The sequence below is a fragment of the Ixodes scapularis genome, unplaced genomic scaffold (assembly GCF_016920785.2).
Source record: "Ixodes scapularis isolate PalLabHiFi unplaced genomic scaffold, ASM1692078v2 PGA_scaffold4__175_contigs__length_147842914, whole genome shotgun sequence".
Lineage (NCBI taxonomy): Eukaryota > Metazoa > Arthropoda > Arachnida > Ixodida > Ixodidae > Ixodes > Ixodes scapularis.
This window is the reverse complement of record NW_024609879.1, coordinates 61285856-61308086: the sequence shown is the minus strand read 5'-3', so window position 1 is coordinate 61308086 and position 22231 is coordinate 61285856. Positions and strand designations below refer to the sequence as shown.

Here is a 22231-nt window from a genome sequence, read left to right as displayed (position 1 = left end):
CGGGTTCCCATGGCAACCTCGAATGCGTGGTGCATAGAAGCTTATATGTTTGGTCCCGCTGGCTTCGGAAGCCAGGCGTGGCGCAAAATAAAAAAAAATAAAAAAAACGTTTCAACAACAAAAAGAAACAACAAAAAGGTAGATTAACATCAGATGAAAACTCCCTATAGGGGGTGGGGTATTCACTGGACGCCATATTTGAGCGGGATATTTAGAGCGCATGCTCGGAACGACCTCACATTATTAGCCTGCTAATACCCGGCAATAGTGATGGTTTGAATGCACGTTGCAGAAGAATTGCTGAAGCTCTCCCTCAGTACGCGCTCAGCAGCCGCACACACAGCTATGGCCGCCAGTGTATACTCCCCACAGCCTGGTATAACGAATTGAATGTTTGCATGGCTAAGAGGAGCGCAAGTTCGTCTGTTGTTTTGGCTTTCGTGGCGAGGATGTCAAAACGCCGAGGTTTCATCGGCTGATTAAAAAAAATCGTGGGTAGACCTTAAAACATCTAGCAATCAGGTCGACCCACTATCCTTTCAATGATAGCCAGTCAGAGATCGGCTTCGTACTGACATCACCTTAACTCTTGCGCAAGAAGTAGATCACTTTCTCACCGCATAGCTTTGTAAAAATACAGCTTTCTTAAATCGGATAAAAAAAATTTTAGGGTTACAAGTTTTTAGCCTAAGTGCCATAATACTTTCATAGCTTGCATAGGTTGTAAAATAGGTTATTATGACAAGTTATAGAGTGGCATAGGCGGTGATAGCTATTTATAGGATAGTTTATATATATCCATAGACCATTTTTGTATGTTGTAAAAAAAATTATCAATGCGCCCCTACATATTGACCTCCCCGCCTGTGGGTCAGAAAGTGTAAATACAATTAAGAACCAAGCAAACTTCAAAGCCGGGATATTTATTATATCCACGCAAGTGCCACTTTAAAGTTACAGTCCGAGTGGTGCCACATAATTCTCCAAATTTTCTGTGGACGCCACCATTTTGGTGCTGAGTGGAGAGTGGGTACGATTAGCGATCGTTACGACTTAAGAATGTGACTTCCTGAACTTCATATACTGTTTCAGGGAGCTCAAGAATATCGTCTTCAGCCTTTGTGCATTGCTTTACGATTTCTCCAGGACGAAAAGCCCTTTCCTCCGACGCCGAATGAAGTTCGAGATAACTGGCGATAGTTATTTTAATTTCAAAAATGGCTGCTATGTCCTCTCTCTGAAGCGTAGCCTACTAATTGACTCTCATCTACACGGGACAACGTTTCTAAAGTACAAAGAAGGGCCAGACGACGTTTCCTTACAGAGTAATATAGCCATCAAGCAATGGTGTCATAGTCGCCGGCAGAAATGCGCATGGCTTGACCTAGTAATGGTTTGATCTATTAGCTCAAGTAGAAATGTGGCTAGGGATCAGGCCGCGCGAATGTGCCTCTAGTTTTATGGGCTTCCCGATGTATAAAATATGCATACGCCAATTCACATTAGCCATTCTAAATATTTGTGCTTATGAGTACGCTCCTCTTGCTCGCTGCAATGACAATCGTTAGCCGGTGGACTGGTATTATCACAAGCTAAACTGGTGCTTTTTGTAAGTTTTACAATTTTATTGGTGACGAGCGCGACTAAAAACTTCGCTGTAGTTGGCTCTCTATGAATGGCTAAGGATGGCAATCGGAGAAAGGCTATGGCGTCCTAAATGTGTGGTAGAACAATTTTTGTAATTGGGGCAAATACCGCTTTAAATAAATTCCTGAGATTTGTAACCAGTGAAATACGCGGTAGTTTCTCTCCGCTCAAAAAAATATTTGATTGAAAATAAATTAAAAAAAACAAGCAGCTCTTATCTCTTCAGCTAGCAGCCAAAGCAGTCACGTGCTCTGGAGCCAGTTATATGCCACAAATGTTTACCAGCGCGCACTCGCGTTGAAGAATCACAGGACACGGACTGACTTCCAGACTGTGTTGGGGTTCGGCTATAGCAGTCATCACAGCGATGCGTCAAGCCACTACGGGAATGCTCGTGAAGATTAAATTTTTGTAAGGTGTTTTGATCGAACGCATTAGCACCAAAATATTCGCTGGCGCCACTACGCACGCGCGCAAATTGTTGTGGACTGGGAAAAGAGAGCCTTAGTGAGTCGTTTCGAGGTGACTGATTCCTTCACAAAAAAACTTGGAAAGGTCTCGGAAAAGCTTCTAATATTCAAGGCACCTGACCCGCCCATACTCGCTTTAAATTTCAAGATTGTATCTAAACCCGGATCTTCCCAATACCCCTCCCCCCTCTTTTCCTTCGAATTTCATGGTGATGTCTGTAGGCAAGGGATAGAGACAGCGGAATAATAATCCCTGGGGAAGGGGATTAAGAGGCACAAAGGACAGACATAGATATCCAAACGAAACTACATGAATGGTGCGTGACTTAAAAAATCGGCCTTGCCCTGGTATCGAAAGAAGGACGCCTCTACATCCATTGGCCGCTTCATCACCTGAACTAACCAGGAGTTAGACTAGACGCCAGTAGAGCAAACAGGTTTTCACCGACGCCACCAGTCAAATACAAAAGAAGGGTGAACGCCTGCATTTTAAGGTTATGCTGATGATGGAACTATTGCAAAAGTGCCAGCGCGCTCGACAAGAAAAACGATAATATTCTTTGTAGAGGGGGAAAAAGGGGGGACAAAGGAAAGACACAAATCCCCTAAAAAAGATAGTTGAGGAGTGCGTAACTGAAAAATGGGCCTCATACTATTATCGAATCAGGCACCTCTCCGTATCTAGTGGAGCGCGCTACCAACTGAGCTAATCAGGAGCTGGACGTCAGTAGAACAAACATGTTTTAACAGCTGCCACCAGCCTAGCGCCACCAATGGTGAACAGCCTGAATTTAAAGGTTATGAGGATTATACAATTAAAGCAAAGGTGTAAGCAAGCTGACAAGAATAACGATAACATTCCCTGAAGAAGGGACGCGAAGGGGTCCAAGTACAGACAGAAATCTCTAAACTCAGCTTGGTGACTTGTGCACGACTGAAACGGTCCGCCTGGTTCTGGTCCTGCATCTTGGTGGGTGCATTGTCATCGGATAAGAGACATTACTGTCAAACAAGACAAGTTTAGGAATAATAATATCATAGAAATTACACCGCAAGAACAAAAAATGTTTGCTCAGTGGCGTTCCGGAATACATACTTTTTTTAAGGGCATAACTACCTTAAGAAATGAGGCGCCGACAGCACCGTCTAGCGGTTTATGACTTTAAATACCCGCTGGGTATGGGAGCACGGCTATCTGGGTAGGCAATGGGGGAACTTGGCAAGACTTGGCTATGGTGGGTATGGTTGGAACTGGGCCGGATGAATCTAGCTGGCTAATTACAGGCCATCACCTTGCCTACTCGAATGTATGATGACGAAGACGGTGGAGTGTTTTGATTGAGCTTCCTTAACGAAGGAATTTATGAGCAGTTTCGTATAGTCGATGCCGTTAAATTCCCGTAGTTTGATAGCTTTATCTTGAGTGGAGGCATGTAGACGTTTTCATACCCTTCACGTGATATGGAGTAATAGCATACATTTCAGTGATAACTAATCCAAGCACCAACACCGTGTTGGAATCGGTGCAAGTTTCTTGGACGAAGTAGTCGTGAGTATGAAGGTGACGATCAGTCTGATAGAAAGCCCTCGCGGTTCACGCTGGAATTCGACTGACTTTATAAATAAGAATGCTTGAGGAACATGTGAAGTTCAGAAACATTTCAGCAACACGCGCTGAAGGTCTGCAGCTTCTTGTGCTCATCGCACGCTTTCCGCGACTATTATTTTGCCTGTTAAAATTGCCTGTGCAGCTGGCAATGACGTACTATTAGTCAGATGATTGTATATTTTGTAACATTGAAACTCGGCAAAAATAAACACTCGGAACTAACTCACGCACGACGTCCGTCTCAAAGCATTTTCACCCATACCCATTGAGGTTCAAGGGTAGAACGTGTCGACGGTACATCAGTTGCGCACTGGTATAAGGTTATGCGAAGAAGTCTCTACATTCATCCCACTAGTGCACTTAGAGTCACTGAATCCTGAGGAAGTAGCGCCATTGCCTTCCCTGCATGCTGGCCGGTCGCAAACATATACTAACATACAAACGCCCAAACCCTCACACGATGATTGTCTGATTGGTCTCCGTTGCCAGGGCAACCGTGCTGATGGTTCATTTAAATATTCGAAGCTTCGACAGGGTCGTTCTAAACCGGTCGTGTCAAGATCCCCATGGAGAATTATCGTGCTCAAGGCGTTTCTCCCCAATATAGGCGTCTTTGGCACTGTGTATGCAATCAACTTATCAATCGTGTCCACCTCCACGGGTCGCTTATAATTATATTGTTCGTCTCAAGTATTTGATTACAATAAAAAACATAAAGCACCGACATCGCATATGGTGGCCATACGATCATGAACGTTCTTTTACCGGTATGTGAATAGTCAAATATTGGTATACCAGAAACATATTTATAGATATACCAGTCACCAGCGAATTTATGTCAGCTCTCGGAGAATTAAAAACTCAAGGAGGAAGTGCTCATGGTATGAACCAAAATGGCGACTATACTGCAGTAATAAAAGATCGCGCGCGGACCGACTACTCTACGGGGTGTGGCCAGATGAGGTGCCGTGACCACAAGGTCGGTTCGCCGGGATATCGCTGGATGTGTGGGCTCCGACTCACACGGCTGCCGTGTGGGCTCCAGGACACGGCCGGTAATTTCGGTGCGGCGATCGCGCCGAAAACATCTGCTTCCGCAGGACGAAGGCAACAGACACGTTCGCTCTGGTTGTGACCTGAGCGGGTCCTCGAGCGATTGGCCGGATCGTTCAATTTTTATTGGCTTCATAACAATGTCAACTGTTAGCCAATCAGTCATCTCGCGTCATGTGATGCGCCATATCTTCCTCTTTTACACATCACTACAGTGCCAGTAAGTTCATTTAAATTTAAATGCATTTCAAATGAAAATTGTAGCACCGTATATTCTAAAATAAATTTTGAGCTTATCGACGGAATTCACAGCAATGACATACTGTCAATATTGGGGGTGTTGGTTTAAGAATGCGAAAACTCTAAGTTTCTATTGCGATTCTTACAGACACCATCCAACTAGACGCTTCAACTAATGAGAAGGGCCATATTCTTTTGGTATCGTTCAGTTTTTTGTATGCGTCTATGGCAGCTGTTACGATTTTAAACGTCTCAAAACACTATGTTGTATTTGCTGCTTGAACTATTCTGCAATAAACAATATCTCATTTTTTTACTCGGAAAACTATCAATTATATAGCAGCTTTGCACTGTAACATCTCTATAGCACAACCTCTTGTTAATGCCCGGTAAACGGCTAACTGTGCATGGTGAGTGTTGCTTAAAGACTCTCATGCACTGCACATGAGGATAAGCCTAATGTTAAACCCCTTGCAGGTATTTCATACCAAGATGGAATCTGCACGCATCTCCGTGTTGGTATCGTGCGAGACAAGGGTCGTGCTTTTTATGGACTTAAATCGCTAGTTACGCAGATCGCACACCTGTAAGTACATGGCTACCCCACTGCTTCTCAAAATAGCTGGCTGCAGGTTTTCCCGCTCATTTTATTCCAAGTTGCAGTCAACTGAATCCAAGTGCCATTCAATTTAATTCAAGCGCCATTTCATTTATTCTCAGTGCTACCGTTTGATTCTGGGGTCAACCAATTTAATACACGATATATCCATGCACATTTTTGTTTTTAGCGGTCGGTTTTCGCTTACGGTTTTGATTTATTAGAGTAATTGTTTAAACAATTAGAATTAGTTGGGGACTCCTGTAATAGTGTTCACTATTTTCATCACTTGGAGTTACTAGTCGACCTATTGACATATGGAATACTTTTTTGGTAACCTCGAGATATTAGTGGCACACACAACTTTGCTTTAGATAAATTTCCGAATTTATTGCTCTCTTGATAACTTCGAGGAATTATTGACAAAAATATAACTCCGTCGAAGCTCATGTGACATTGTAATTACTTTTCGGTTATATACCTATTATTCACAGAAACAACTTTCTTGAAGCAAACGTTTTGCTACTTAGTTGATTACCTTGAATTACTGTTAACAGGCGCGAGCTTATATAACACCAGTTAAACTTTTATTACTCCTTGATCAATCTTAATACTATTCACCCTGTTGGCTTTAAATTAACTCAATAAAGTAAGTGGTCACGTTTTCATTGTTCGCCGATATATTAGTCATATATCTGAGTTTATATCAGCGTTATTGACATCTTGATAGACTTATTTGGGTGATTTCAGATAAGACTGACCAAAGGGTCGCTGGTCTACATTTTTAAATCAACTGATGTTTTTATATGCTATTGTCTAGTGTCTGGTATAAACGAATCCAAGCTTAGTTTTGACCAGAAAAAATATTTAGGGATAGCAAAAATCGTAAGGCGTGAAGAGGTGGACGCTGGCATTAGCGCGCACTGATGGAGGTGGCATGTTTGAGAGTGAACAACTAAAACGATAACATTAGCAGAATTTTAATACCTTTTAGATGTGAACTATGGGTACAGCTTGTTTGTAATATAAAGTAAAATAATAATAATTTTTTTATTGTTCTAAAAATTGCCATACATGCTAGCTCAAAAAGAAATGACAAGGACTGCTCATTTTGAACACAGGGACTTCCTATTTATCACCGTTTTCTTCGCGGCGTATTTAACTTAGTATTTTGCTTGGTCAAAGCATATAATCTTTATCTGATCTCCATATTAGAATCATGAAACGTTATCCTCGAGCAGGATCAAATATCTCGGCTTGCCACGATTTATTCGTGCACCGAGAGTATCGAAGCTTTTACAGTCCGGCGCGGTGACACCGCTCACCTGATGTGGTTTGTCCCCGGAAATACATAACTAACCTAAACAATTTTAGTATTCTATCTTTATTTTTGTGTACGGAAGTGAATTTGTATCTTTAATTTTAATATAAATTATACCGGAATGTAAAACTTCACGCTGCATCATCTTTTCACGAATCACTAGTCTCTAATATGATACCTCTTTGTCCGCTGTACGTAAAATGCTGTATATAATTCTTCCTTCCTTTTAGTGTGTGACCGATTGCTCTAGTTGTCAGTGACCTCCTCTCAATAAAATATATGAAAGATGTGTGTTAGCTTCCTGAAACTAGAACACACAGTCACTTCTCGTATAGGGCACTCCTAAGTGCAGGCTTTGAAAAAGGGCCCTACTTTAGGGAGTGGTGTGTTCTTTCTCAATAAAATAATGCATCGTGTATTAATAGAAATGAATACCGAAATAAAGTACGACAGGGTACTCAAATTTTAAAAAAAAATCGAAGGAGGTGTTTTTTTTTATATTGGCATCAGAATTTTTGTTATTTGATATTTTTTTATGTTTGCTTATATATATCCCGACTATCGATCACTCAGACACCTCATTTATTTTTAAATAATATCCATCTGTAATTAGAGTACTACCTGCAAATTTTATGAAAATGATTAAATTATTTCATGAGATACAGGCCTCCAAATTTCGCCATTTGTCGTTCGAGTAGGCATGTTCGGCAATGTTTATAAAATACATACAATTTAAATAAATATTTGTATTCCATATTAAAAGAAACCTACACCAATAGTTTTCGTCTAAAAAGTACGAAAATTTTCCTAATGTTATCATTTTAGGTATTCCCTCTCAAACCTCCCCCTCCATCAGTTCGCGTTAATGCCACGGCCCACCTCTTCATGCCTTGCGATTTTTCCAGTCCCTAAACTTTTTTTTTTGTCAAAACTAAGTGAGGATTCTTTTATAACGAACACTAGACAATGGCATATAAAAACATCAACTGATTTAAAAACGTCGACCAGCTACCCTTTGGTCGATCTTATCTGAAATCACCCATTTGGCAAAGTGACATTTTGGTGATTCTCTTTATTACTTCGAGCTGTTATATCACTAAATGACCTATTATGATATCAATCAAATCACATCACATCACTATTACTCTTTTGATTGCTTCAAGTTACCTTTGAACCAATACATTTTAATGTGGCCTAATTCATGTTTTGATAGTTCTTATTACTTTGATTTTGTACTCAGCCAATTTATGTTTTATGAGTGACAATAAGCTCGAACTAATCAAATAAGTTAGTTCAATGTGAATTAGGCCGAATTAGAATGTAATCGGTCATTGTGACCAAAAGAGCAATCCTAATGGCAAATGAGCTAATAAAAAACAATATGATTGAATACCAGCTCAATGAAATAAAAAGACTCATCACGATGTCAATTAGGCCGAATGAAAATTCATTGTGTCAAAAAAGATCAGAAATAACTAAAATAATATTAATGTGAACTAAGCTAATAGCAGATCAATTGATAGTATATTAAGTAAAAAAAATCAAGTCATCAAAGTGTTAATTAGGTGTTTTAAAAATCCATCGGGTTAATAGTAATGAATATAGTACCCATAATGTCAATCAGGCTCGTGATAATTCAATTGGTTCAATGTTACCTCGAACTAATTATAAAAGTTATCTCAATATCTATAGGTCGCATTAAATTTTATTGGGTCAAAGGTAACTCGAAGCAATTAAAAAAGTAATATTATAGCGCTTTGAGCTCATAATAAATCAATTGGTGGTATACTGCCTCGAAGTAATTAAGAGGATCACCAAAATGTCAATTATGCCGAACTAAATTCGATTGGGTAAATAGTAACTCAAAAGTAATAAAAATAGGTATCATAATGTCTACTAGCCTCCTAATAAATCATTTGGTTCGATATTATATCAAAGTTCTAAAAAGAGTCCATCGGGTCAAAAATAACTGGAAGTAATAGAAAAAGTAATATTACTCTAAATTTTGCGCCTAACATATCAATTGGTGGTGCAACTCATAGTAACTAAATTAGTCATTAAGATGTATATTCGGCCAAATTAAAGTCCTTTGAGTCATTACTAACCCAAAGTAATCAAATAAAAGCTCACAACATCAACTAGGCTTAAAATATATCAGTAATCAAAAGAGCCATCAAATTTTCATGTTGGCCGAATTATATTCCGTTGTGTCAAAAGTAACCCGAAGTATTCAAAAGCGAAATAATAGTGATTTGAGCTCATATTAGGTCAATTGGTGATATCATAACTTGAAGCAATCAGGAGACTCAACAAAATGTAAATTATGCCGAATTAGTCCATTGTGTCAAAAGAAACTCCAACTAACCAAAAGAGTAATCATAATGCCTATTGAGCCCATCGTAAATCATTTGTTTGAATATTAGCTCACAGTAATCAAAACGGTCATCACAATGTCACTTGAGCCGAATTAAAGTTGATTGGGTTAATAGTAACTCAAAGTAATAAAGATACTAATCATACTTTCAACTAGGCTTAAAATAAATTAGTGGGTATTCTATTACTTGAAAGCATTCAAAGGGGTCCTCAAATTGTAATGCAGGTCGTATTAAAGTCATTTGGGTCAAAAGTAACTCGATGTAATCCAAAGAGTAATAATATTAATGTGAATTAAGGCCGTAATAGATGAAGGGGTGGTATAGTAACGCGAAGTAATCAAGAGGGTCCCCAAAATGTGTGTTAGACCGAAATAGAATTCATTGGGTCAATAGTAGCTCAAAAGAATCAAAATAGTGATCCTATATGAATTGAGCTCATAATGAATAATTTGGTTAAATATTACCTCAAAGTATTCGAGAGTCATCATAATGCCATTTAGGCAGTAATGAAATATATGGGTCAAAACAAACACAAATTACAAAATAATTATTATTATTGTGAATTGAGCTAGTAATAGACCCACTGGTTGCATAATAACTCGAGGTAATCAAGAAAAACAGCACCATGTCAAGAGTAATCGTTATTCCAATTAGAAAGAATCAAACTCCACTGGGTCAGTACTAAGCAAAAGTACTAATCAAAAGAGTGATCAAAACGGTATCAACTGAGAATAAATCACTTGGTAGTATAAAAGTTCAAAATATGAAAGATAGCGAGGATTATGCAAATTAGACCAATAGATAAAGTCAAATATGTCACTCGTTACTCAAAGTAATCAAGATGTCAATAATGCAGATATAAACTTAGTTGTGTGGCTAATATATAAAATTGAAATAAAAAATAGCGACTAACATAATTTAGCTAATTTAAATCACCTCGTTAATCAAAGGAGTAATTAAAGTCTTACCTGAACTTATAGCAGGTCGACTTCGTCAATATAAGTTTAAAGTAATCGTGTGAGTAATGAAACGTTTTCGTATATTAACTTGTTTGTTTCAATGATAGCTAGCTATATCATCAAAAAATAATCAGAATGTCAAATAAGATTCTGCGAAATTATATTTTTGTCAATAATTCCTCGAAGTACTCCAGAGAGTAATAAAATAATTACTGAACTTTTATTATGTAAATTGTGCTGTTCATAGGGTGAAGTAATTTGATGTGGAGGCGATTTAAAGTCAGCGGTGTCAATAATAGCGAGAAGTTATAAACAGAGTAATCACAAATTGCAATTTTACATGTGTCATCTTAACTGTATCAATAATTAGTCGAAGCAATGAGAAAGAGTAAACAAAACGTCAATTCAGCTAAAGTAATGTTGAGTGCGCCACTACTATCTCGAGGTCGCCAATAGAGTAATGCACATGTGAAGTGCGAGTAGTAACTCCAAGTGATCGAAATGGAGATCAATATATCAGTATTCTACAACAAAACGTAAATGTATAAACAATTACTCTAATTTATCAAACGTGTAGTCGAAACACGACCCCTGAAGACAAAAAAGAGTGTGCACGTATACATTGTGGATTAAGTTGACTGACCCCGGGATAAAATCGGGTAGTGCAGCGAATAAATTCAAAGGCGCTTGAATTAAATTGAACGGCACTTGGATTAGATTCGCCACCAATTGGATGAAAATGAGTTAGAAAACCTCCATTTATCAGTTTCGTAACGCTACCGCACAATGTTATTGTTTTAGAAGGAAGTTAACTAAAAAAAGTCGTATTACTTAGGACGTGTAGAACCAAGATGACGTGACCATAAAGGTGTGCTCATCATTATCAATAATTTAAGGGCTGCCAGTTTCAGAAATAGTGATTTGATGTCTCGATTATCTTAAAACAAGAACAGCGAAAATGTAAAAAAAAAAATACTGTAAACAACTTAATTTTTGCAAAAATCTCATTTTCGCGAATTTTTGGAATCGCCCAAAATTCGCGAAAAATAGGCGACGCGAACAATTCCGGTAAAGTGTAAACACATTGGAATCCACATTGAGATTCCACTGCGCCGCGAAAATTAGAACCAGCGAATTTTTCGAAAAGTTCAGCTTTGACCTAAATGGCGCATATTGAGCCCGAGAAAAATAAGCCGTCTACAGCAAATTAGTAATTTACTTAAAGATATACACATGATTTTCGAAGCGTTTTTGAGTCTACCACATGGCTATTTGACACGAATTTTCTAAAACTTTACCACGGAGTCTCGCGTTTTGCGTTTTGTTCAATCCAGTTTGTAATATTTTTCGAAATTTTTTTTCCTACGAAAGGAAGCGATTCTGGGAGAGTAAATCGGTGATTCGCAAAATGTTTCCAAAGATGGCGGTACTAAACATTGGTATTTAGAACATTTGTTATATGTTTTTGTTACTTTTCTTTTTGTTCGAAACGAACAAGCACTTTTATGGTAATTCTAACTACAACTCCCTTTATTCAAAACGCCAATTGGCAGCAGTAATTGAGGGCACGAAAGTCTTTGCACATTTGTTTTATCAAAAGTAATCAAGTTCCCTCTCCGGCTAATAAAATCGATGTGGAGCTGAATTTTCTTAAAAAAATGTAATTTTTATTCAGTCTAGGCACACCCTGGGATGAGGGTCACCAAGCACCAGAATGTCTCGGCAAAGATGGATATATCGTGAGCCTCGACACTTCAGAGACCCCCCTTCCCATGCTTTCGAACTGCACAAAAGACTATCTTCTCCACAAGTACCAGGACAACAGGTAAGCGGTTTGTTATAAAAGCTCTGACTAACTCACTGTTTATTTATGGATAACTCGTGTGAGCTAGGAATCGCACTGGACGTGCGATTCCTATGCACGATGTTTTCGTCCGTCTACTGGATTCTAATTTTTAAGAGCGTGGTTTTGTCTAAAACCAGGGATGGAATCAAAAATATGTCAAGAGGGTAGAGGTTATCTTCCTTCGCTGATTGAGTTTTTGTTTCTTTCGTCATTTTCGATATGACCAATTTACACTTGTCGGGAAAGGAACCACACCTGTGGCAATTTTTGTGTGTTACAAACAACATGTAGCGCGACATGTGCAGTAGGAGCACTTACATAACGGAATCTAATGAATTATACAAAATATATTATACAACATTGCGCATGTTTCGAAACTTTAATGACCGAGTTAAAGTACATCGGAACAGGAACTTGCGTTATTAAAGCAACGAATACAAGAAAACATCACATAACATAAACGTTTCTGCGAAGTAATGGCACTCATGATTTCGAGCCCAGAAATAACAAGAGGACAGAGGCATGAAAAGGAACTAAATGCGATATACTTCTAATCGTACGATTTCTCTAGTGTGAATGAGGCGCTAAACGATGCTTAGGTTTCCTGATTATTGCCCTGTGCTTGCATGATGGGACTATATCATACATTTAAATCTACCCCAGAAAATGAACAATCGGGTAAACTTGGCCTTTACACAGAAAAATGCGTAATAATTGCACGAACATATCTATGATGTCAAGAAGCACGAAATACAACAGAAGACAAAGAGGTAGATGCCTACTGCGGGAAACAGTTGGTAACAAAAAGGCAACGGCGTTTTTTTTTTTCGCTATTAGCTCAAACATTGCATTCACGAGCGGTAAATCGTATTGTTCTAATTGATTTTTCAAATTAAAATCTTGTACTAAACTGGCCGACCTAGATACAGGCTTTCAATTACATAAAACGCTGACTGTCTTTTTTAGGCACAGCTCCACTCATGAGTTTTTTTTTTTTTTTTTTTTTGTCACCTAAAGTTTTTTTTTTTTTTACTTTAAGTCAATGCGCAGCCGAAACTACGAGCCAAAAGGTTTACTCAAGAAATCTATCAAGAGCAAACTTATATACTTCATAATCTTCATTTGCGTGGGCTGTCATTACGGATCCAATAAACTGCAGCCATGGATGGGCTAGAAGGAAAAAATGTGCTTTCTTGCGGCCTTCACTTTAGGGGTAGTTCCTCTCTTACACCGGAGCTCGGTGGAGTCGCTTTTACCTCAACCCTCCTGCAGCGTTCTTATACGTCCTAGCAAGAATCTGACGACATTTACCTGTTGGCTCCGTGGTCAAATTTAAGAAATTTTGAGACTACTTGTAACTACAGACATTGCCGCCGCCCGTCTTCAAAGACTTACGCAGAACACTTATTTTCCTTCTAAACAAAGAAATCTCTAGATGCAAGCGCCTATTTCTTGTAAGCGAAAAGCTTTTAAATCAGCGAACTACCTGGTTTCTTATGGGTACATTTGCATACCGTTTCAACCACGGTGGTGATAAGAGTTCTTCAGGGTGCTTTAGGCAGTACTCGGAAGGGCAAGTTCCTTAATAAAGTTCACGCTTACAAGTACCGCTCACTATGGTTGTGGAAACTCCCAAGACACGTGCCATGAGCGGGTCCTCCGCCGCCATTCGCTTCGAAGGGCCGCTCATATCAGTGCTGCGCCGTCATTTGCTTGCAATAGACGCTGGAGACGCCGGCCTCGTGCACCGGTGAATTTGACGCCACTTGCAGGACAAAAGCAAACACATCAAAGGGCTTTAGAAGGGGTGGCGTTCTGACAACCCCCCCCCCCCTCCAACGGTAGAAAAACTCCCATTGTTTCTATATGGAAATACGAGGGCCGTATGGAATGGCGCTGTTAAGCCCGGCCGTTGTGCAGCGAGTCCGGTATGACCTTACACTTTTAGTATGTCTCTCAGTTATTGTGCTCAGACATTTGACTGCGCTTTGTGTTATGATGAAGTCTGAGACTTCTGTCGGGAAATGTCGGGATTTTGCGAAAATCCCCAAAATATTGTCATATATCAGTAGACATATATACCAAGCAATTTCCATTCTGTTTTCATAAACTATAGTGCCCCGAATTTCGCCAAATTTACGTTTATTATCTCCGAAGGATTACAAATAGCCCCAATTGTCTCTATTGTCCAGATATCTTAATAAGTAACCAGTCATTTAGGTTACACGCCCTCAACTCAATAGCATTTCAGCAATTGATAATATTTTGTATCGTCAAGAAATAAGGGCTGTTAAAAAAAACTTGGAGTTCTGGTAGCACTTTCCAGCTCAAAAACAAAACCTAATAAATATCACCTCTCCCCCCCCCCCCCCTCAAAAAAAAAAAAAAATCCTAACATACAATGGGCACAATTCCCGAGAGCTCAAAATAGCGCGCATGGCGTCGGGCCCATCGTTTCGGTAGAACTGAAAAAATCGTTTTCCGACTTCAGAAATTTCTTCGTAGAGAAAAGATGCGGCCTAAACATAAACACACTTGAGGTGTTCCTGACGAATTCCTTCAACGCTAAAATAGTAAAATATATGTTTAGGTGATAAAAACAGCTTAATATCCGGGCAACCAATTTGTTAACCTAAGGATTAACCAAATAACGCTTTAATAGCGATTATATTTAATCGATTAATTCGTGAAAACTCGAAACACGAAATCAAAGTAAAATAAATGCTTTTACACCGCAGATTAAGTTAGGCACACCCGTATAAAGGGATAACTCAAGGTAATCTTTTAAGGCTGATTCAAAATCGAATTTTTAGATTGCACCGTTTTAAATATTGAGCAAAAGAAAAAATATTCTTATCTTAAACAAATGTACGCATGAAAATGAACGTGACCGATCAATCGATAAATAAATTAAATAACAGATGATGATTAATTTTGTTAGAATTTTAATGGACGCCCAGCCCCAATTAATGCTAATAAAATCATTTTGAGAGTATTTACAGCAGCGGACTATGTTTTAGATAGTGCTCCGATCTATCGCTATTTTGCTGAGGTTTTTTGTTTATTTTAGCAATCTTTTTGTTCCGGTTTATCCAGCCTTGCAATAATGAAGCCAAAGACACCGCTATATGTGAATTAAAATAGCGACCGATTAAATTATAAACTGTATCTCAAGAGTATTACGCCGTGTTTAATGTGTATCGAAGAAAGTGCATCGTTATTGCTTTTTTTTTTCTTGCGCAAACAAAATAAAGTGTTCATAAATATCTAGGGACCTGTGAACTTGAGGGTGCTGAGTTTAAGTTTCCGAAAAATACAAAGTGTTCTTAAACAATTCTTCACCGGGGGTGAACCACACGTAAAAAAAATTGTGAGCACCGGCAGAGGCTTTACCTTCTCCGTTTCGAGCAGAGCCTGCCCTTGCGGGCAGAACAGGCTCAGCTCGAAAGGTCGATAATAAAACCTCTGCTGCTTTTCACATTTTTAACTCGTTAGCGTATAGGAGCTCGTGTCGCAAAACATTTGGTGTCGGCTTTAGCGTTGGCGTCGGCGCCGGTGGGACTAAACAATCTTAAAATGCAACTCGCGCAGGCACGTGTGTCTTACGTGACGTCTCAGGTGGCTGCGTGCGCTGCAATACGGGATTTACCTGGGAAATTTGGTGGAAAAACATTCCTGTCAAATTTAGTGAAACATTTTCAAGCAAAATTTAGCAGAAAATGCTTGTGCCAAATTTAGCGGAAATTTTCACGCCAAAATTAACGGGTCGATAGGTTCATGACATCACAGCCCCGTGTGACGTCACGTTACACGTGACGTTACCGACTAGGCCACGCACACACGCTTGCACGGTATAGAAACGAGCACGCGTTTATGTGAGGAGGCTTTGCGAACGGGACCGGATAACGCTATAGCATTCCGATCTTAAAGGTACAGCTCAGGCGTCTCCTATATTTTTCTACATTTTTTAAAAACAAGTTTAATAAATAAAATATATTTTTTTCCTTCTAAATTCGCGCTAGCGTAAATGAAACAAGTCATGAAGAACCGGCCGCTTAGGTTGAGAAACGAATTCATGAACAAACAGTATATTCGGATTGAAGTAGCATAAATATGATCAGTCATTCGAATATGGGGGCGTACATTTAACAATGCACTGGGGAATGCAAGATAATGGGTGAAATTATTATTTAACAACTGTTTATTGCAGAAAGTTACATCAAGCATTCTTGGTTAGAGTTATTTGGGTGTGAGTAGGGTAAGAGGGGTAAGGACAGGGAGGGTACGGTATCCTAGACCAGGATAGAGACACCTGCCGTGAACATTTTCATAGCGGTAAACTTTCGAGGGAGTCTTTGTTCTGCGGAACGCGTGTCTCCCTGAGAGGGGATGTGCCTTGCTCTTCCTCCGCAGATTGTCTTGTGTCTCCTAGAGCTTGACACAGGGCCGTCGACTATAGTTAACACCCCGCAACCAAACGTATGTGCAGTCATCTCATAGTTTCCATCTCTCCGGTGAACAGCGTAAGATGGACGAATATAATCTTTGCTTGAGATTCGATCTCAAAGCAACGTTTCCCTTTAACAAATAATGTTAAACAACTTTAAAAACAAAAAAAAATGTTTAAAAAGTTGCCAAAACTGGTCTGGTTTCCGGAACAAACACTTCTTTACTTGTGCTTGGTGAGCATGTTTGTCGTGAACATACAATTGTTCCACGAGGGTTCTATAATATGTAAACTTTGGTTACCATAAATTCGCACCTCTTGATTTAGAAATTTCTAAAGCTGCACTTTTTTGCGCATAAAATAGCGTAATTTCTTGAGAAACCACGTCGGGTACGTCTTGAACTTAATAGTTAGCTGAGGAATAAAAGTATCAATGCCTTTTCTGACGACCAAAGTAAAGGTTTCAGTGGCAGTATCCACACAGTTATCATTTAAAATCATCGACCAATCGTGAGCTCGAAAACATGTGTTCAAGCCTAGGTAGTCAATAGTAATTTAGTAATAATGGAAAAACTCCCTCGAGCACGCATCCTTTTAAAAAGGACAAATACAAGCCAGAAAGACGAATGAAAAGCTTCAGCACAAACAATCGTATCAATTACTGCAATTAAATCAACAGTTTCAGAATTATAGAAATAAAGATCAAGTACGTTCCCGTCTGTTTTTCGGAACCTGTTGCCGTGGGTCAGACAACTGAAATTGGGAAATTAATTGAAGAATGCACGTTCTTACTTGCTTCCAATTTTCCACAAAAAAGTTGATCAAATGACCAGTCTACGCCAGGAAGGTTAAAATCTTTACAAAGGTGGACACTGACCTTTGATAAATATATCTGCTTCTCCTGGCTCTTAAAATGATCAGTAAACGTAGTTTCATTCGAAGGAGGTGGAAACTAATCATTTCCTATTAAATAGTTTAAATAATTAATTGATATAATATCGATCCAAACATGTTATACTAATATCAATCCAAACATGATATAATATCGATCCAAACATGGTCATGTCTCATACAGCTAGACACAGGGTCGCTGACCGCAATCAAAACACGGCCACGAACGTTCGTCTTGTCGCTGCATAGTTTCCATCTTTCGGTAAACTGTGTAAGAAAGAGGAAAATATTCTTTGCTCAAGATTCCATCTAAAAGCCACATTTTCTTTCATCGGAAAATATTAAACACATTATAAAAAAATCGTTGCACAAGAACTCGTCAGCCTCAGGTCGCAGACCGGGCGTGTTCTCACAGTAAGACCCTAATACTCTATACATTTTTAGAGGTTTCAGTAGCAAGTGCACGGGAGTTATTCAATTTTATGAAAAACTCATGGAAGATGCAGCCCTCGGTCCAGATATCGGGTTTGTTATTCGCATCAAGCGAGTTGGTTCGACACACACACGTGCAGAGATGAGTAGTAAGGAAACTTTGTATTTAACTGAGTGCACCGCATTTGCCTACCCTCAAGTAGGTGCCCAATCAAAGAACGTACATCTGAAATAACTTTGCTGGTGTCTAGGCTGAATGCAAAGGGTGCTTTTCGCAACGGCCCACAAGGAAGAACCTATACTTTCAAGCTTTTATTTATAAAGGCATCAAAGGAATAAAAGACTATAAATACCTCGGAATCACTTGCAGGAAAAAAAAAAATTTCAATCAATGTTATTTATTTAACGTGATGACATGCTATCTACTATTATAAGTTAAGCTCACTAGATTTACAAAATATTTAATAAAGGCTCCTCTAAACTCTTCACAGTTAAAATTCACCTATCTAATTGTCTTCTTATTCATTCTTTTGAAAGCAAAATGGAATTTTTCAAGATAATATCAACGCGACCAAGTGACGGCTGAAAACAATTATGATAATACTGCTCCCTAGCATTTCGAAACTTTTCTTCTGCAGATTTTGATATTTTTTTGAAAGTTGGGTTACATGAATTACAAATTTTTCTGAACCTCTTAATGTCTTAAAAAATGTTGCATAATATTTTTAAGCTACTTGCATAAACATATTGTCGGGTACATCAGGATATGTTGCTCTATAAACATATTATCAGATTGAGTTTTCTACGTCAAAATTAAATTCATGAATGATGTTCAGAAATTGTCTAGAAGTCAGGGCATTGATTACATCGAAATAATATGAGATATGTTTACGATTCTCTATAATGCGAAATTGGAGCGCAGATCTCCAGCACGAGGACAAAAGGGTACAGAACGGAAATATGCCTCTCCTCCCACTCCTCTCCTCCTCTCCTTCTCGCCTTCCATTTAGCGGAATTTTTCGCTTAATTTCCCGCTAAACTTAGAAAAATATTTTCCGATAAATTTAGCAGAAAATTTTCCCTCTAAATATATTGCGACATTTAGCCAAACTTTTCCCGCTAAATTTAGCGTGTTACGTTTCCCCGATTAATTTAACGAGAAATTTAGGTAAACATTCCTCGCCAAAATTAGCGTGAAATTTAGCGAAATTTTTCAGGTAAGGTTTGCGCGGAAATTGACGTCGCGTGACCTCAACACCAGTTTTGCTTGCGCGGTATATTTAGCGGGGAAATTTGACGCCCTATAGTGCAACGCGCGCGGTTACGCCGACGCCGACGTCGCTCAACTAGGAAACGGGAGCCTTAAGCAGCGCTCTAAAACATCTCCGCGTAAAAAGGTTGGAAGGTGGTCACTAAGATCAGGGTTGAAAATTTCTCCGTTAAGCCAAGTACCAACAATGTTTGTAATTAAAAATTTCACAAGACTTTCAGAGTGCACATAGAGTAATCAAATATATGGTTAGTTAATCTTCCTATATATTAAAAAGGAAGTGATTGGATAAAACACTGTGATAACAAATTCCCTTGTAAAAATTTGCACAATTCCAGATTTTCTTCCGGTTGGACAAAGGACTGATGAATATTAGCTGATATCGTGTAGATAATGAGAAAAAGCGCCTTGGTTTATTAATTTCGCCGTATGACCAGTTTTTCGAGTTAGTTGTCAGAGCGTGACGTTTCGCGACACTGAACTTCTGTGGTACGAAACATTATATTACTGAACCAATTACGGCACCAACCTTTGAATTCAAAATGATATTCAGGCATCCAATATAATGATTGGCAAATATATTTTCGCATTGGTGATGTTTAGATTTTTTTTTATTATGTGCATGCTTTCTAGGCTTAGTCAACCGTGCTGGATTGAGGCGCCAACCCCGATTATACCAAGAACAGCTGACTTACCGGTCCACTATTTTGAGCAAGAGGAGTTCTGCAGGGCTCAGCGTCCTATGTTTCCTAACGATACATATTGTCCAGTGAGTATACCACTTGATTAATTTAGTGACGTTTCATAAGTCAGTCACTAGAAAATTAACATGAGAAATCGCTATGAATCGCAAAGTATTGAAATTAAGACGCATAGAGCGGATCACTTGAATACTAAAACTGATATTACGAACCGCTTGAATCCTCAATAGAAGATCACTTTAGGAAGTATCCAACTTCTCTTTTCTTAACTTCATCGACGTAACCTTGAACTTAGGGTCCGGGATGTTTGGTCAGGTTCTCTGGCTTGACATGTTAATCTTTTTTTAGTTAATTTGAAGATAGCCTGCAGATCGTATGAATATATTTTTAGTATTACGGCCGTGTGATTTGCCTTAATTCTTAGGATAAAACGTCTCGGCGAAGCCATACATTCGTAGTCATCATAACCTGGTTTATTTATGATTAATCAAAATGTTGATGGTAATGCTGATAATAAGAATGACGTGTCATGTGCAGAGCCACACACGCGCATCTGTGATTAATTGCTCTGTCAAACGGCCTTTATTTCAAATTAAAAGGGTTAACTTGTTGGCCTCCGAATATAGCGAGAAATTGCATCTCTATTATCAGTGCGTCGTCTGGCTTTGAATTTACAGGTCGAGGTCATTCTCTACTAGCAAACACACTCAGATAGCACTTTAAGTAGAATATATAAATTATAATAGTATAATTTTAATATAATTTAAAATGTAACTCGTTACTTCTCTCAAGTCGTTATTCTGATTGTGGTTGAATTACTCCTTAGCAACAATCTTGCTCAATGTTAGCGCTACATTTGAAAACGTTTCTTTTTATCGGCAGAGCGTATTTACAGGGGAATAAAGTGAATTTTAATAAGTTTCGAATTTGTCAGCACGGGGGAAATGTGCGAGCAGCTGAACAAGTGTAAACGCCGTGTACACACGACTGAAGGATCGATAAATACGCAACACTAGTAAGGCGTGTTCTTGAAAGTCTCTCTTTGTATAGAGAAGCAAGTAAACTGATCCGTGTTAAGACACACTTGTTGGATATCTTACCCAAAAATTAAATATCGCGCTTCCACATTGACGTCATAAACGATATTTTAATAAAAATATATTGTATGGAATGCTCTTGTCCCTCCTTTCTGGCGCAACGCGCGGAATGCAATTCAACCTTAAATAATGATACCGAGAAGCTTTTTCACCTAAACAAATGTGGCCGACTTTGTTATGTTTTGCACAGTCTCTCAAAAGCCACGCTCTGCTTAGGCAAACAAATTTCGACAGCCAACGTACATGTCGTAGTAAAATTTCCGAGAAGAAAAGAGCTTGTTTAAGTTTATTCCACTGTGTTCTCTGTGCCTTCTGAAACCTGAACCGTCGTGCAGTCGACTCTTACTAAATGTTGATAAGCCTCTGGAAAGTACAGAGTGGCCAAGTTGGTTGTCCTTAAGTTTTTACGAAAAGTGTGTATTCTACTATTTCAGTGTCGTCTGCATGAATCAAACACATTAACTTTGAATCACAAAAAATGAAATGACAGTATCTTAGCTACATGGAAAAAATAATGAAACACTCCTACATGCAAGGGTATCCATTAGGCGACTGTCATGATTTACCAGACAAACAAGGAAAAAAGGACATAAAAAAAAAAATTTCGACCGCGCGCAAAAAAAAAAAAAAAAAAAAAAAAAAAAACGAAACAAGAAAACAAGGAGAAACAGGCGCGAGAGGGGTTCGAAGCAATCCGACGGGCCGCGAGATTAGGCTGCTGTATTCTGGGGTTGCGGAGCTCAGGCCGGCTATGGGGCATAGCCGGCCCGAAATCAACTCCGCTACCCTTGAACCGGTCGGCTATATGTGCCGTCCTCGCAATCGACTCCGCCAGGCTTGGATCACCGCCCAATAGCGATCCACCCGCCACATCACATCGTGACTATGCAGAGTGATGACTATTTGTGTTGACTTTTGATATATCTTTACTTTTTAATGCAACATTTGTTTCATTTTATCCGAGACCTGATCGTAGTTCTGTTTTTTTTTTCGCTTGTTTTTTTTTCTTCTTACAGTAAAGTACGTTTTAGTTTCCCCGCTGGCTCTGGTTCCCATGATTCTCTCTCACCTTCCCGAACAAACTTGACGAATTAGCCACCCTGTCAGGACTCGTCAAAACCCGTTACATCCCAGTTGCGTTTTCTCGGGAGGTGAGAGAGTCGAGAGGAAGGCTGAGTCCTATGTGGTAATATAGAACTAGAACGAATAATCGCGTTGGGAAGGGAATTGGGGCATACTCGGGACGAGCTATAGAAATGGGTAGCTGAAGAAAGA

At 39.0% G+C, this 22231-nt stretch overlaps 1 protein-coding gene across 1 annotated transcript in view; it reads left to right on the top strand.

The window, feature by feature from the left end:
* Nucleotides 1-22231, top strand: part of LOC115324431 — a 125035-nt gene that overhangs the window by 83418 nt on the left and 19386 nt on the right. The window contains exons 8-10 of the mRNA XM_040218950.1: nt 5497-5605; nt 11948-12097; nt 19792-19927. Of these exons, the coding sequence (XP_040074884.1) occupies nt 5497-5605; nt 11948-12097; nt 19792-19927 (395 nt within the window). The remainder of the gene's footprint in view (nt 1-5496; nt 5606-11947; nt 12098-19791; nt 19928-22231) is intronic.